Genomic DNA, 17,736 nt, shown 5'->3' with positions numbered 1-17,736 from the left:
CTTATCAAAAATTTATTTTATGTGGAGATGTCTTGAAAAACTCAGTTGTACCTCCGTGTAGCTCGTACTGATTCAATGCATTGTTAATGGAGAAAATAAAAGACCGCGCTTGAGGAGACGACTGGGCGTAAGCTCTCTGTAACATATCTACCACTTTCGTTATGGGTGTTGGACCACGGCAGCTCAGCATGTCGTGCTCATAAAATTTATAGTGGCAGATTTAGTAGCACAATTTTTCTTGCACTTTCCTTGACGAGCAATTTATATTCTCAATGCTTTACCATTTGAGTGACTTCAGCTTCATCTCCGAAAAGTTTATAGCAGATGAATTTACAGCCTTGAAGAAGAACAGTGGGCTTTAGCATGCATCTCTTTACAAACTTCTCATCACAAGCTGCAAACTTGCCCTCACTCCTACGCTCCTTATATAGCAATGTTAGTGTTCTAACTACGTATAAACTTCGGCACTCACGATTTGATAGGCAAGATGCAGATATCACGATGAAATCAAAACAATAACAGACACTGGATCAGGCTTCGGTCGACACTGAATACTTACCACTGCAGGTGTCTTATTAAAACGCTTGCGTAGGTAGGCACACAAAGATGAGCTTATGAACTAAGATGTGGGCACGTGGGGGGAGGGGCAGAGGCCCCCCCTCTCGTGCATCTGATAGGAGCTGCAGTCAGCCCCACACATTGACATAATAGGGAGGGGGGCACGGAATCCCCTTGACAAAATAGGCAGGGGGCGTTGAATGAACCTCCGCCCCCCTGCCCCCTGTGCACGCCCGCGCTCATGGAAATGGTATTGTCATTAACACTGATAATGTTTATTATTCTAATGTTTACCGTCAGAACTGTGATAGAAATTATGCATGGCAAAGCAGTGGAACGAATTACACAAAGTCGCGTTCGCTCTTTACTGTAAGATAGAGGTACACTGTGTTTGCAGATTGGAACAACCGGATATTATGATTGTGCATCATAAAGCCACGATTTTTGTTACTACGTGTATTGCTGTCTTTAATGTTAGGTGATGTAGCACACCTGCGAGGCTGATTGTTGCGATCACATCAACGGCAACGACGAGAAAGGCAGATGTTGATGTCATTTGTCGTGTTATGCAGAAGTGTCTGTGTGTTATAATATGGGCTTTCAGAACAGAACCATCATCGTGCCTGTAACGTCGTTTGTGTATCGCGTACGGTGCTCTCGCAGGCGCCATCACGTTGGACCTGAACCGTTTTCCGCGCGGCGCCAAGTCCTCCAAGCTCTGCAGCCTCAACATGCTCAAGGCCGAAGCCAACGTGCCCACCATATCGCTCTTCAAGCAGCGCCGAGTCAAAGGGTGGTGGCCCTTCTTTGTCAAGAAGGAGAACGACGAGATGGTGCTCACGGTAACTATCGATTACCTTTGTGACGTCACAGAGTCCCTGCAATTTCAGTGCTGGCAGCGCCACCTGTCTCTTGTTGTCATGTTTCTCGGCTTCCTAAGCCTCTTCCAGTGAGCGGCATTGCAGTTTTGCTGTGAAAGTGCAGTTTACTTTACAAACACAAGCAATTCCTTTTATTCTGTTTAAAGCGCTTCAGTGCAAAGTGAAATTTTGCGCTTGCATTTTTGTGTTTCTGGCGTTTTTCTCAACAAATACACAATCGCTGCGATCCATAACAAACTCACAGACCTCCATTCAAACAACACGGAAGTTTAGAGGGAAACAAATGCTTGACGTCATAGACGTGTGCACTGGGAATGGGGGGGGGGGGGGACGACTCCTGAGCATTCAAAGGGGATGTCAAGCATGCCTCATGTTTTTACTCAACCTGACCTGTCCCGTCATCGTTCAGAATGCAAAATTTATGGCAATACAGGTTTTTGACTATAACCGTGACCGAGGGTCTCGAATGTTGTGCTACAAGATCTCTTCGCACTTTTCACATTTAGTCCCGTATTCACAAACGCTCCCGCACTCGACTTTCCCCCTCGGCTCCCAACTCGAGGGGCGAGTGGCGTTCGAAAATGTCCCTCAACGTTCTCTCCGATAAGGAAATATACGCAGTCGAGGGACGCACGGGGAAAACACTATGCAAAAAATACTGTCTGAAACAAGCCTTGCAGCGTGAAAAAAAAAGAACGTTTGTTTATATTTTCCATTCAGAACTGTTATTGTAAAATTGTGTTGAGTCGTTGGCACTGCGGAGGAAATGTTTACCGTGTGTGGTGGAGACATGGCTCCTGACGTCGTTGCGTCTGGCGACGTAACATAGTATGCGATCGAGCGGTAGCAGGTTTGGATATTACTTTTATACACGCATCGAAGACCACTAAATGCGTACGTTCCGTCTGCATATTATTCTGGATATAATGAAACTAGTCATAGCTCACTCGAGACTATGTCCTTTTTTTACAGGGTACACACGCACAGTGCTCTTAAGTTTCGTTCTCGCACAGAAATATTTCACTGTCAGGCGGCAAAGAGGTGTGGAAGTGCGTAACAGAGAAGACCGCAATAGCCGACCCTTCACTTGACACGCTCAACCCAGCTTTCACGGCATACACCGCACACAAAATGAGATGATGGAACAGATGCTTCGCAGACGAACGAAATGTATGATTAAAAATATATTGCGAATCAACACAACAAACTACAACAAAAACTACGCAGACGTTTCGCAACCTTTGCGGGTGGCATCCTCAGTTTGCACTGACATCATATGAGAGAAGGACACCGCGTCTACTTATAGTCCGGTATATCTCTGTAGACAGAGATATGCGGGACTAGATCTCTCATAACACTTTTATAGCATGGCGGCACACTCTGTTCAACAATTTTCTATCACAATAAATACCCACTTGTTCTGGCACAGGGAAAAGTAGAAGCGGAACTGCACTTGCTCACGAAAGAAGAGGCCGAAAGAAACCCGGCCGGCCTCGGACGAAATGAACCGGACCCACTAGACAAGCCCAAGTAAGATTTCATACTTCTTTTTCTTGGTTTCTATATTTTCTATCAATATAGTGGAAGCGGCGAAGAACAGCGTGCATTCACGACATCAAATATCTGTGAATGTCTGTTACAAGAGATGATTTTACAGCGATGTGCTGCTACTCCAGGTAGAAGTTTCCTATCATACGTGCATAATTTATATAGAATACTATTGTTCCTGCAGCGCAAGATTAGAATGTATGTACAGTCCAGCTCAATATTATTTGAAACATGCTGACTTGGGTAAAATCACCCCAAGGCTTAACAATGAACCCGACAAACGTTAACTTAGTTCAGAAAGCACCGCTAACTGAGACAGCTTAATTCACTCTTTTATTTTCTATGTAGGCGGAGATTCTCAGTGTTTGGCAGCACTTTGAGCCCAGACAGCCTGCTTAAACTCAAACTAAGCGCGACTGTACATGCTACCTGCTAATAAGTCTGTCAGACGACGAATGAAATTGTATGCACTGCAAGAAGGCTGGCATACGTTTGCAAAAAAGAGTCAGTGTTGACGATTTTTATTCGATTATTTAGTGATGATAATCCGCTGCGTTAAGAAGGCATTTTAATAGAAGAATGCTCTTAACGAATGTCCAACAATTTTCATTGTTAGGTGAAATAAGTTCTGTCAGTTATGAAGACAAAAAAAAAACAATGCTATATAAGAGTGGCTGAATAACGACGGGAAACGCTATACACTGTCCCATGTATAGCGATGTTTGTTACTGTCTTAATGATGAACCAACCAGCCTAGTTAGGGGCACTGCTTCCTGCACGGTACAAAACGAAATAGTGCTAGGCTCGTGCCCATTATTGCGGCCGAAATTGGCTGATAAGACGCATGTTTATTCTATACAGGAAAAAAAAAACAGGAATGATCACGACGTCACAAACCAATACCTCCTTAACTCTCCATGTATATGCAATTATCAATACGCGTTTTCTTTGTTTCTGTCTCCATAGACAATGAGGTACTAGGTGCATTCAATAAGTGATGTACATTTCATCAAGTGCTTCGACAAGAGTTTGTGAAGCAGCTCAACTTATTCCGTATTGGTTTCATATTGCGTTGAGTTAAGGGACAGGGTGATGCACTCAAAAAAATCAAGAAGAAGAGCATCAGTTTATCTCTGTTGGGAATAAGTCCAACGTAAACGTAGTGTGAAATTTAGAATAGCTCAACTAACAGCGCTCTCAAGTGCATGCCATATCCACCGTTTGTGTGCAGCCGACCCGACTCGTCGTTCATCTGGTTCCTGAACCCACTGAAGTCGATCCGCTACATTGTGTGGCACCAGTACAAGTGGGTCATCATCAAGGCCATCATCGCCATCCTTCTCATCCTACTACTAGCCCTATTCTTCTACTCCGTGCCCGGTTACACCGTCAAGCGCATGCTGGGAGCCTAATCGTCCCACCACGCTCCTCAACCTCCCGACACGCTCATCACATCCCGTAGTCTTCCTCCAGCTCCACCAACCAAGAGGATTCACATCTACAGACTTGGCCATCGGTCGACTCGAAGTCGATCTTTCACCGCTTTGAGTCGAGCCTAGCGGTGCCATCACTCGAGTACAGAAGACACTACGCCTCCACAGAACTGCCGTCAGCAGTGAGCTAGGTGTAGTGAGCCCTTCTGTCGAGGTTTAGCGCTATCGTTAACGTTCCACGCTATGTGCAGACATAGTCTGGAACGAGACATCCCGGAGGAAACGTTCTCACCACGAGTCCTAACGCTTGCGCTTTAGTAAGGATTAAGAAAATACTTAACACGTTGTAAGAGAATGTCAGAATATGCAACCAACTAGACCCAAGGAAGGCGTACGTATTTAAGAGCTTCTGGGTTTCATTGTCGATAGAAGTGGTACCTAGCCAGTAGTTGATACAAGCGAAAGACGTTCAGAGCATTAGTGAAAGAAAGAGAGCAGGAATGAGGTTGATATATCAGAAGTTGTTCGAAATGCGAAAAACTGTACCATAGAAAGACTGAAGCTTGCAGGACGAGGAAAAAAATTGCCAGGAAGCGAAACTGTAGAAGATAAAGTCAGCAAAAGATAAAGCCACTCATGATCTGGTATAATTAACCAGGTTTTAAGTGGTTGCCACCCAGTTCCGAACGGGCTGCTCTAAGCATCATCATCATCGTAGAATCTGAGCGGCATGCCGATGCAAGGAACATCTTTATTGCTGGATTCACTCCAGCACCTTCAAACATTCCCTTTCTCAAACGATTGCGCTCCACCATAGCAATTTGATCACAGCGCCGCCTCTCGGGCCAAGCAGGAATCGCGTTTTTCTATAGGCGGCCTCAGAGATGAGCTGGCGGCACGCCGTAGCAATGGCACGCCACTGGCTGATCTCGGAGCCCATGCTCTAGAATTGCTGGCAATCTATTATCAACAGTGTCTGACGAATGTTTCTGTCGAGATGTGGTGCTTCAATGTGCACTACAAAGTTCAGGTGAAGCAAAGTTGTTTCATCGGGTTAGTTCATGTACATAATTTTATTGTGAACATGGACGGTTAAGTTGTGGTTAGTCTATTTTGGGAATGGTGCAACACTACAAAAAAAGCGTGCTGCTCAATATACCAGCTGTATATTCTAGTCAAGAAAAAAAATGTGTAGTAGACATGCAGCATAAGATCTTGTTGCAATGCCATAACATGACGGAAAAGAAGTGTTGAGTGAAGGAACATTAAAAATTCTGAGCTGATTGACATTTTTGACCGCTAGACTTACAAAGCGTAAAAAACCACGTGCATATAGTAGCGGAGAACTTTCATTTGAATGATGACTCAAGTTCCGTTCTTTTCAGGACTGACTGACTGTAACTAAAGCCACATAAGCAAGTATTCAAGCAATATGTTGTGATATAATGAATGAAATGGGAACATTCATGCCAGACCCAGCAACACCAACGGGAAAGCGAAAATTGTTAGTTGGAGAGCTGTTTCTCATTGTAGCAGATAACCATTTTCGTTAACCCGCTTTGGAGTGTAGCACCGAGTTATCCGATTGTATTAAAATGCTAACAACACTTTAAAATCAGACTCAAATATTTTCCGTTGTTTTTTGCGTTCGGTGATTTACAAATGCGAGGGCAGACAAAGAAAAGTGTTGTTGTTGTTGTTGATGTAGTTGTTGGCTTATACGTAATCTCTACTTCGATGATCCTTATGAAAACACAGTAACTGGCCACCTGGAATGCTCAACCTGAACAATTTTTTTTTCACTTACGTTGTTCACCCTTTGTATCATCATTCCATACATGACCTACGTGATGTTCAAACTCTCGAACAATGTCTTTTCTCTTTCAAGTTCTCATGAATATTATTAGTATTCTAGTTATTCACCGAGGATTGAGCAAGAAGCGAGTGAAATAGTCATACAATTCTTAACGGATATATTTATCGACATCTCCACTAGAAAGGGTGGTAATATATTCTCGGCAGTCAACTGAGACTACTCCACTGTCAGTCGTTTCATATGTGTTTACCTCTTAAAATATCTCATTTATTAGCGCAGCTGAACCAAAAGAAAAAGCATGTTTTTTTTGTTCAGCTTAATGACAAGATTTCTATTTTGTCGAGGAAGTCAAATCACCTTCTCATAATGTTGATGACACACAAACCACAGCGTTAATGGAGGACACGCACGAATAGATAATCGGATGAATAAGACCATGCGCACATTAAGGAAGGAAGAAAATAAGGAGCAAAAGAACGGCAGGGAGGTTAACCAGCCTATAGGCAGCTAGTTCAATACCCTGCGCATGGGAGGGGGATGCGGCGATGAAAGATGGAATGGTAGCGTAAGTATGTCTAAGGCACAAGAATGAAACATAAAAACAACGAATGGCACTGCTCCAAACAGTCAGTGTTACCTGATGACGTGAAGTTTCATCTATAGGTTATTTCTTTCTCACTGACTGCAATCGAAGTGCTGACGCCCGCACCAGATGCGCAGGATAGCGTGTGGAAAGCCTCGATTACTGGCTCTCTTTGGTGGACGTCTAAGACTTTTCTCTTGTACGCGCCTGTGCGTCTCGCTCGTACTAGGCAACACAACCGTAGGTCCAAGTTCGGGATCAAACGACATGCTTGCGCAAAACCGCTTACCAGTGACACCACTGCAATGGTGCTATGTGTGCCGAGTGTGTATTGTTTCGTACAGGCTAGCGAGGAAGTTGGAAGGGGTAAATAAGGCGCCTGCAGTTAGCAGCGAATCCGACGTCGCTGAGTACGTTCCACGCTCGACCAAGGTCACAAACCTTGGCCAGGGAAGTTTAGGTCGATGGCTCAGGCCTTACTCACTTATGAAGTCCTGAGCTGTGTTGTTTTCGGTAGCGAAAGGCAAGGAAGAGCGCAGCGAATTACGGACAAAGTTGTGAGGTTGACCTGTTGTATATTTCGCTTCGCGAATTCATGGGAGGCATAACTGACACAGGAAGAAAAATACCTATCTGAAGGCGATGACATTGCGTTAGTGTGTGGGGGAGCTGAAAGAGGAAGGAGTTGAGTGAATCGCGTGGTGACGCTTCCCACAATTCATCAGGGTGAATGTTGTGGTGCTATATCTACTACTCGAGAGTTACGTACATCAAGCCTATAAAACGGTAGAGAGAGTAGTTAGACAATAGTCGTAGGAAATTAGACACAAGTCGCTGTTTTCCGAAAGAGATTATGGTGTGTCTTACGACCAAATGTAGAAGTACGTTGTTAAAGGCGTACAGTGGTGATGACGTTTGTAGGATGACGTAGGATTGCGTATGTAAGGACAGCTGTAAGGGGAACGTGCTAAGTAATATTGAAGGCGCTAAACAAAAGCTAGAGAGAAGGAAAGTTTTGTACAGCTTGCAGGATCAAGGAACTAAAACGCTGTGTATATTAATGCGAGGAAGACTGAGAGTGTTGTTCTTTTGCCCAAGTCACTATATGCCCTACGGATGTAAAGGCACGACCAGTAGCGTAGTACGTAAGTGTTACCGCGTGTTATTAGATGTAGTGCACATATCCATATAAAAGGACACACTATTTTCATTCACGAATGAATATTTTGAAGAGCACGTACTTGAATTTTTTTTTCTGACACAAGGTATATAACGTTCTTGACTGCAATTGTTGCTGTATCATAGCCCTTTTGTAGATATCTGTAAGTACGACTCCTATGAACCCTTCATCAAATTGTTCACCTAAGCACCCAGTAAATGTGTACATGTTTTAATGCCCCGTCGGGTTAACAACCTGTACAATAAAAAGTATCCCTATAATGAACAAATATTTCAAAATTTTTTGGTCAAACTCCAAAGAGACAAAATAGTGCTGCCTGAAGTACGGTCCTTTCTGAAATGAAACAATTTTTTTCTGGAATAGTAATTTATACTCTTTTTCTACTCTAATTATTTTCCGCGTTATTACCTTACTTTGCATGTTTTACTTGTATGCAAATCGAATATTTTATTGCAATTATTACACAAATTCTCATGACTCAGTAGTTATCGACGTACATTTCTCTACAGCAAATGAAGCGATGCTTAGCGAATCGGGCACCGCTATTACTGAAAATGCATTTCTACCTTTGTGTCATAATGAGTCTGTAGTTACGACAAAACTGAGTTACCGCAAGGGCTGTCCAAGGGCATGAAATACGAACAAAGGGCTCGATTAACGCGTGCATTTTTATAATAGAAATAGAAACATAAAATAGAAGTTAAATCTTTCGTTGCCTTTAGAGCGTGCACCAAGCCTATTTAAAGTATTGTTCCCTAGTTCTTCGTTTATTAATTCGGAGCAGGAAATTTATGCCTGAATGTCTCAAGTTCAGCACTGGAATGGATGCAGATGTGTCCATGCTGTCAAGCACGCTTATTAGAGCACGCTCCTAACGTCGGCTAAATATATGTCTTGGTCTTTGTCCGAGTTCGGCTAATGTCAGGCGTAACCTCAAGAATATAAATGAATAGGTCAATTTAATATTTTCAACGCGCTTCGAAGTATTTCGATCTTGATTTAGAACAAAACAAGAACTTCTGTTAGTAGTATGTGCTTTCTTGTTTTGAATCAAAACAAGGACTTTTGTTGGCAGTATGCGCTTTTTGTACATTTAAAATGTTTTAAGCTTTAGAAATGAAAATGTGTGACGTTGCAATCACAGTCAAAGTGCGCGGGTGATAATCGCAACATTGTCTTCCATTCGGAAGTGTAAAACAGCTGTTACATTAGGCTTCAATCTGGCAGCAGTCGCGTGGTCCTTGCAGCACTTCCTAAAATGCAACAATCTACAAAATATCTTTTTGAATGCAAAGCATCAAGAGGCCCCTTAATTTTAAAATAAGAAAGCACGCTTTCAGGGCTATACTAAGCATTACGAATAACTATACTGGTCAGCGATGCAGTGCGCCACAAAACCAACCTATTTATAGCAATCAAAAACTTGTCACATATACACCCATTCCACGCGAATATATTTCCCAACTCTTTCATAACATTTATCCAGATACAAAGGAAAAAAACATCAGCCTTCAGTTCATGAACATGTGTTCTTCATGCATTATGCGTTATGTGTGCATTATGGTTTATGTTCGCTACGTGTGCAATTCGTTGAAAAGGAAATACGTCGGTGATTTGTTAAGTTGCGTTTATGCGTCGCTTTGAAGATGTTTTCATGTCATAAATTGATCAAATACCGCTGAAATATGTCACTCAAAATTTTTTTCCGCTGAATTGTGAGACAAAAGCAAAAACTTGTGTTCTGCAAACCACCTACTGTTTTTCATCACAACCTCACGTGGTTTCGATTCCGCGAATGTGATATAGAAGTAAATATTTCTAATTTCTGGTTCGTTTTATTTTACACTCGAACCAACTCGCATACTGTGAATCGTTTAAGCTGGAATATTTCTTGTTGATGTAGAGAACACACGAAAACACCGACCTATATAGTAGTGATAGATCCCCCACGTGTCTTTCGTCCCACTGATCCTAAAAGAGTGAGAGAGGAGTGAAACATGTCTGTGTTTGCTTGCTAGTTATCTCGTACTGTAGCACTTCATATGATTCTACACTCTTAATGGGGACCCGCTTGAAGTGCCACATATAACCAGGAGGGTACACCCTTTTCGTCTACTTTCCCGGCTATAGGTGGCATTTTATCCACCATCTTATGAGAAGAGTACATCCAGGTGCCCTCTTTTTCGCTAATGTTGTCTCCGTCGCCCTTCGACACTGTAATGAATGTTTCGGCAGACTACCTGGTCACCGAACTCGATCACGTGACCACGAGCGGTGTGAATATGTAAATAGGACTGCGCCGACAAAGCGATCAGCCAAAAGGATTCTCTATTTTCTTCTCTCTGGAACCGTAGCGCACTTACATTATTGCGTAGGAAACGAGGTGCTCGGCTGTGGGGCAATGTGTGTGCGTCATTTCCATGATATCTAACATGCAGACAAAGCCCCGACGTTATCGAAGATAGACCTTTGTTGCATACTCACCCACAAATACCTTGTTGTTCCTATGGTTCTAGTTAAATTTAGTTATCGTTACAGGGTATGTTTGTTACGATGTTGTTTACTCAACAATTATTGTACACACTCTTCTTTTTTCCGAACTTTTAGAGATGCATTGTTGGATTCATCGTTGAACCAGTCGAGACTTGCTGCTGTGTTTGCGGTGAAAATGATTCTGTGAAAGCGATATGAGGAATTTGCGGTCAACATTATGCGGTAGGTTTTGCGTTTCGCGCCTGAGAAGTTATGTTGAAGAAATAAAATGTATTTCAGTTGTTTCTCCCACACGATTATGTGCATACTGTTTTCATTACGTCGATCAAGTCACTCTTCGCTGTCGACTGGGACACTGTGGATTGAAGAAATCTTGGAAGGGTAGGTTTAAGCGGGAGTTATTGGGTAAGTTAGGCTTTTCATTCGGGAGCTAAGTGAAGGACTTGGTGCGCAGTATTGGAAATTGCGCACCAAAGTAGCTTCGCACTCTTAGAGCCAATGCTGAGCGAACAGTTGAGCTTGGAGTATTTTCAGGCTTATTTTAACGCGACAGCGTTAAACAGCTCGCTTCTGAAAAATTCCGGCGTCGGCGTCGTCGTCATTGGTCGTGAGCAGAAAATCGCCATCTCATGCGTGACCTAAAAACCGAGAACGATGAAAAAAATAATATTAAATGATACAAAATTTCTAGGTTCGAGTTGCGATCGAACCCGGGTTGTTTACGCAGCGTGCAAATAATCTGCCACACGATCACGTTTCTGCTTGTGAATACAGCGAAACTAACTTCCTCTGTTTGGAAATGCAGTGAAATTAACTTTCGTATTTTACAAACACCCGCGTCATGTATACATGCTTCACAATCCAACATGAAATATCGCAGCAATAGTGTGTGATACGAGCGCCCATTGCCAGGAGGCGTCAGAACATGTGATTCTCATTGTGGTTCCGTGGTTTAAAGCAGGTCACCCACTACAAAAGGCACACACGCTACTGCGTCTATTCCCTTAAGGCCACGCAATTGGTGCATAGCGAGTTCGAAAAAGTGTCATGCACAAAGCGTTTGAAGTACGCACTAAGAAGAGCATATTGCTACTGCGTTCAACTCCTAAAAGCGATGTCTCCTAAATATTTTTTATTTCCTTTTTCTTTAATCTTTCTGTTTCGTATATTGTGATTAATTTTGTTTCCTTCTCTCTATATCTGTTACTATATAGTTCTCACTTCTATGTTTTATCAATTTATTTCTTTTGTTTCTCTCCCATGCTATTTCTCGTTTCATATCTGTTTTTTTCTCCCTTCTTTTCTAATTTTGTCATGCCCTTTTTTCTACCTTGTTTTGCCTCTTTCTCCCTTTCTTTCTCTCTCTACGTATTTCTTTCCATCTTTCCTTTCTTAGCTCTTGCTTTCTTCTCTTTCTCTCCTTCTCTCTATTTCTATCGGTACGTTTCTTCTTCCCTTTGACTCTTCCTTAGCTCTCTCTCCGCACTCGCTCTCTAGCCCGCGCGAGTTATTGCATTCCACGCCGGACAAATTGTCGTAGCGGTAGAGCGTGCGCCGGGCTCACATATTTGGGGAGCGAAGCAGAGCGAAGAGAGAGCGCGTCGCTCAAGATATCGCGCTGTACGCGTTGGAAAGGTACAAGCCATTCGCGTTGATGACACTTTTTGTCTACTCTTAACGACTCAATGAAAAGCGTAACAGCTCTGCAGTAAAATTCTAGTAGGTGAATGCTGAGTACAACTAATGAGCCACAAAACAAATTTAAACACTTAAGCTATCTTTATTTGCCCGCCAGTGGAGCTTGTCCTGGCGGTTTTATGCTACCGAAGTCCTGATAAACTGAGTCGAGCGTTGGAAAGTATTATTTGGCGAGTGATATTTATTTATTTTTATTTATATGTTGGAAGAATTATACCAAATAAATGAGGGAGGGGGGCTTTTCAGAGCTGGCTGCGCCATCAACATTAGAGTAGTATTGAAGAAACACAAAAAACAAGAAAAACTATAACGTATAAAATACTAAGAGATAAGGACTTACACATGTAGAAAATAAATTTCGTTATACAATAACGTCCTAATCTATGGCCCGTCATCTTCATATCTGCTATCGCGCTTCAACATTCGTGTAACATGGGCGCTCACGCCACCGGAGATTCGAAAAATAATTGATCTGGCACCTCCTGGCCTTTATTATTTCGGTGCCATTAGACAGACAAGTAGACGCAAGAAGTAACAAATTATGGAAGGATATCATGGTACAGTTATAAAACACGACATATACAAATAAAAGAAGAAGTGGCCCCAAAATAAAAATAAAATATATAAATCAATTAGGTACTGCATTTACGCTTTCTTTATAGGTTTCTTTTTTACGTGGACTTAACAGAACGGGTGTGTTTACATTCAAATTTCAGCAACGTTTTATCTTAAAGGCACCGCAGCTGATTTGAAGGACGGTAGATAAGAGTGGTTCGTCCGAAGATGCCGCCAATCAAGAGCCATGTCTCGTTACCTCCACGTCAGCATACCCCTTACGGATGGTACATGGTGACGCTGACGCAAAAACAAACCAAAAACAAAAGGTTGTGGCGGCCTTTGTTGGGATGCATTGCCATAGTTTATAAGGAATTTATTGAGCCGAGATAGAATTAGGCACGCTCATACATTTGCCAGCACTAGCCAAGCTTAACCTCTGGTCCGTAGCTAGCATTTTAGTAAATATTCAAGCCTCTGCTAAAACCACACTTCTTTTTTCTCCCAGCTTATTCTAGTATCACACTTCGCGTCCTCATAATTTTGCTAGACAGCTCGTGGCCTCACCCAATATTGCTATACTTTTTTGCGAATATTTGTTTTTAAAATGTTTTTCTTTAAGGAGGAGGAGGAGGAAGGACAGGGAGGTTAGCAAATTCATTTTATGTAATTTCCTTTTATGTCTACCTCAATTCTGATATAAAATTTCCCTAGAAAACAGCTCCGACCTATGCTTGTCTTCGTGTCAATTTGATCGTCAGAGCTTCGTGTTCTTTTTTTTTCTCGTTACGCCATTTCGTAACCATAAACCCTTATCAACTCACCCAACTATGAGTGCTATCTGAGCTTCTTAAAATCTGATTTACCTCACAATAACTCTCATTATCGTTAAAATAGTTAGAGAAAGCTACGTGTCGCAATCAGCAGGGAATTCAAAGGAACACGTGCACGACCTAAGCCAACTCACTCCCTAGTCGACATTCTCCGCTAGCGTGGTCCGGGCACGCACATAAGACGCGTGTCTCCATCGTGTCTAGTAACTCGAGAAGTGACCGGGGGGGGGGGGGGGGGTGGCTTCTTTCGTTACCATGGGAACAAGCACGCACGCCTGAACGCGCCCGGCAGTCTCGGTGGTCTCGCCGCACGCGCGAATTGCTGTGGTGTGATCGGCGCGAGGCTTTTGCCTTTTGCGTTTCCGTTTCCTCCGAACTGCGGGAAAAGGCAACGATCTGCGCAATCCCTCGTTTTTTTCAGCTTTACGCGTCAGTTTGTTGCCACGCTTGAAGGCAAAACTTTTAGGTTTCGAAGGCAAAAGTGGTGTGCGCAAATAAAAACGATTGGGACGTTGAAATAATCAACAGAGACAGGCGCCCACCAGTTCTGCCTTTGAGTATCAACGAACTCGCGCAATGATAGCTAAATAAAGATGTTTATTCTCTCTCTCTCTCTCTCTCTCTCTCAACCAGGTACAAGTTTTATTGAGCCTCCACGTTTACCTATTTAATATAACCAACGCAGCCCTTAAAGATGAAACCCCTGATTGGGTAAACCCGATTGGTTTGATATATGGGGTTTAACGTTCCAAAACCACCATATGATTATGAGAGATGGCGTAGTGGAGGGCTCCGGAAATTTCGGCGACCCGGGATTCTTTAAAGTGCACCCAAATCTGAGCACACGGGCCTACAACATTTCCGCCTCCATCGGAAATGCAGCCGCCACAGCCGAGATTCGATCCCGCGACTTGCGGGTCAACAGCCGAGTACCTTAGCCATGGTGGGGCCTGATTGGGTAAACCCAGTGAAGCAGAATTGACATTTAAGCAACTTGGATTTGGTTTTGCATTTTGCGATGAGCAGTAAGTACGCAGTAATACGACGCAAGTGTGGTGGGTTGTGTTCCTTGCGTCTCCATTTTTCGCATAGCCCATTCCAAGATTCAGAGCCCAGTAAAGTAAAATTATGCAGGCTTTAACTAAGACAACGTTGTCGGAGCAGTAGGGCCAGGTTGAATGACTTAACATCGCGAAGGTTTATAGCGAATCGCTTTCTGTCGCAGTGCTTAGCTTTCGGAAACTTCACGAGCATTCCAAACTAATATGAGGCGACTTGATTGGTTTGCTCAAGGTAAAGCGGTTGAGTGGTCTCTTTTTGCAACGTCGTTGTAGATAGGGAGCTTTAGAAGTGCATACGCTAAGCTAGCGGAGCTTGCAGCCACCTCCTATTTCCGCCACTTAAAGGGGTGCCCGTCAGGTGCTCACGTACGGTGCTTGCGCAGTGCTGGGAAACGCTGACGGAAACCTTTGCGTTCGCTATTCTTAGACTGCCTAATGTTTAGTCGGTCCTGAACCTCATTAAGATGGCTCAAATTTTAGCGAAACGGATGACATTCGCAGGCAAAGGCGCATTTTACCGGCAATTCAAAGGCGCATTTTACCAGCAGGCAAATATTTTATGCCCTCTAGGACGGTTATGAAGAGATTCCTCGTTCCTATTGGATCAGAGGTGGGCAGTGCCATTTGCACAATTTCAAATCAAACCAAATCAACTTCTACAACGGGCCTCATAATCACAGCGTTGTTTTGGCGCGTAAAGCCCGATAAATGAACATCAATAGTCGCTGTATGAGCACACATGTTTTCGGGTAGGCTATAGTTGTTGTCGAAGCTTGAAAAATAAAGCGTGCATGGTACCTCATGTATCACCTAAGACGACTCGGTGATGAAAACAACCTTGTTTTCTTTGATACTGTATTCTCAGCGAATTCAAGTTAACAACGATAAACATGCCAAGGAGCTCCAACACATAGATAGATACCCGTGGGTTGAAAACCCAATGACAGAGAGATAGAGATACAAGAAAGAAACAGATACATCTGGTTCATTACCCTCAAGTGGCAAGAAGGTTGAACAATAAATGTTGTGGTGTAACTTCTTAAAACCAAGATAAGATAGTGAGGAACGTTGTAGAGAGGGCTCCGGGAAAATTTGACAACCTAAAGTTTCTTATAGCCAGCCTAAATATAAGGGCATGGACCTTAAGTAATTTTCACTTCATATAAATTTCCCAGCTGCCGCGGGGATCGAACCCGCCACATCCGGCTCGGCAACAGAGCGCCATAACACCTGTTCCGTCGCGGCGGCTTCAGGATGCTATAATTCTTCGTCAGGGATAGCAGTACGATTGTCTTTACTAAAACTACACACCCACTAGTCGGGCCATCGACGCAAAATGATCCCCCTAGTCTAAACGTACACGAAGAATAGCGCTTGCAAGTCAACACATTTGCTTCCAGCGTAATTCCCCGAGAGAATAACTCAATTCACGGCTAATAGTAACAGATAGCAGCACGTAGGTCTCAGCTCCCCCGTCTGTATCCCCTTCTGAAACATTTGCTTGATACATACAAGTAAAAGCAACCTGTGTGCTTCGAAGGAAGACTGTATCTATTCGCACGTCGACCGAACTCAGCAGGTAGAAAGACAAACTGTGTCCACCGCGACATGGTCTCGCTGTCAGAGAGAGACAGACTTGGGAAGCGGGCACCACGGGCCAACGGCACAAATGCGCTATCGTTAATTTACCGCGACACACGCGGAGTAACGCGGCAGAGAGAGATAGGAAGAGGGAGGTTCAGAAAGACTCATCGGCCACGGTGAGGAGAGGAGGCGGAAATTGAGCTTTTGCTGGGCATATCCCGAAGTGCACCACGCGTTTAGAGAGAGAAAGAGGAGGGGGAGGGAGAGTCTTATGACGAAAGGGCAGGAAAAAACTCAGCTTGCCTGGGTAAACGAAAACTACACAGGCAAAGAAGATCTCCGAGACGTGTCTAAAGATGGGGAAAGAAGGAAAAGGGGGAAGAGTCAGTCGAGATGACGGGAAATAGGGAGACGCGGGGAGGGGTAGCGAGGGAATAAGAGACTAGAGGGAAAAGAAGCGCGGTTACGACTCGGACGTGTACCACCATTGCGCTCGACTCGCACAACGACGCGGTCTTTTGGAGAGATCGTATCGTGATGATCGCGTTGTTTGCATGATACTCAACTTCCGCAAAGCGGCGAAATAAGTATCTGTTTTTTTTTTCGCCTATTGATGACTCCTTTCGGATAGATCTTACGTCGCTCTGTTTCGGAACAAATCTGCCATTCTGAGAAACTTCGAAGACCAACAAGGTCTTCGAAGTCTTGTTTTCCATCTCTTTGGTTTACATTCCTTGGGTTATTTGTGTCTATTCTGTGCTCTTCACATACTTCGTACATTGTGACGTGTTGTGATATCTCGTCTCTCTGCCGAGACCTGTGCTCCGGATGACAAGCCGAAAACTTTTTTTGAAGATGTGAGTGCCAGGACATCTAGAAGAAGGCATCCCTTCGGTTTCCGTTCATGCAGTGAACAGGTATGTTGTCACGTTGCCTATAGATATATGCCCTGTTAAGTCAGACTATGACGTAGCCTGTCAATTATTATCAGATTCCGAATGCAGGTTTTTCACTCAGAACGCTGTAGGGAGCATGTACAGTTAAAGAATCAATATTGTGATACACATTAATGAGATATACACAATACCGTGATGCACTTAACATGCAATGCAATATTAAAAATTCAATGGTTTAATGTTTTAATTTAATTTAAATTATTTTAATGTTTTTAATGTTTCAATCTTTTAATTCAATGTTCACTGTGATGCACACTGTGATACACAAAGCTGTATGCCCAGTTGGGATCAGGACGTGAAGTGTTTTCTCGAAAGAAAACCAGTTCCTCCGAACCACTTGGAGACAAATCTTCTCTTTAGCGTAATTAGGCAATAATTATAAATAACCGTGCTTGTACTAACCGTGCACCACTCATCATGGGAACCACGCAGTGCATGTTTTCTATTTTATATTTGTTTTCTCATAAATATCAAGGCTGGGAGCAACGGGTGCTCCAAGGGTGAAATAAGATATGTCGTGCTGATTTCATAGTTAGCTAACGCTTGTCGACGGTACT

At 43.3% G+C, this 17,736-nt stretch overlaps 1 protein-coding gene across 1 annotated transcript in view; it reads left to right on the top strand.

Annotated features, from left to right (window-relative positions):
* mfr (ferlin family C2 domain-containing myoferlin misfire) overlaps positions 1-4,694 on the top strand; it is a 340,374-nt gene extending 335,680 nt beyond the window's left edge. The window contains exons 44-46 of the mRNA XM_075873366.1: positions 1,222-1,400; positions 2,869-2,969; positions 4,219-4,694. Of these exons, the coding sequence (XP_075729481.1) occupies positions 1,222-1,400; positions 2,869-2,969; positions 4,219-4,399 (461 nt within the window). The 3' untranslated portion in view covers positions 4,400-4,694. The remainder of the gene's footprint in view (positions 1-1,221; positions 1,401-2,868; positions 2,970-4,218) is intronic.
* Positions 4,695-17,736: the final 13,042 nt, after the last annotated feature.

Source organism: Rhipicephalus microplus, chromosome 9, assembly GCF_043290135.1.
Source record: "Rhipicephalus microplus isolate Deutch F79 chromosome 9, USDA_Rmic, whole genome shotgun sequence".
Lineage (NCBI taxonomy): Eukaryota > Metazoa > Arthropoda > Arachnida > Ixodida > Ixodidae > Rhipicephalus > Rhipicephalus microplus.
Note: the sequence above shows the minus strand (reverse complement) of the source record. Positions and strands in the feature narration are given on the sequence as shown.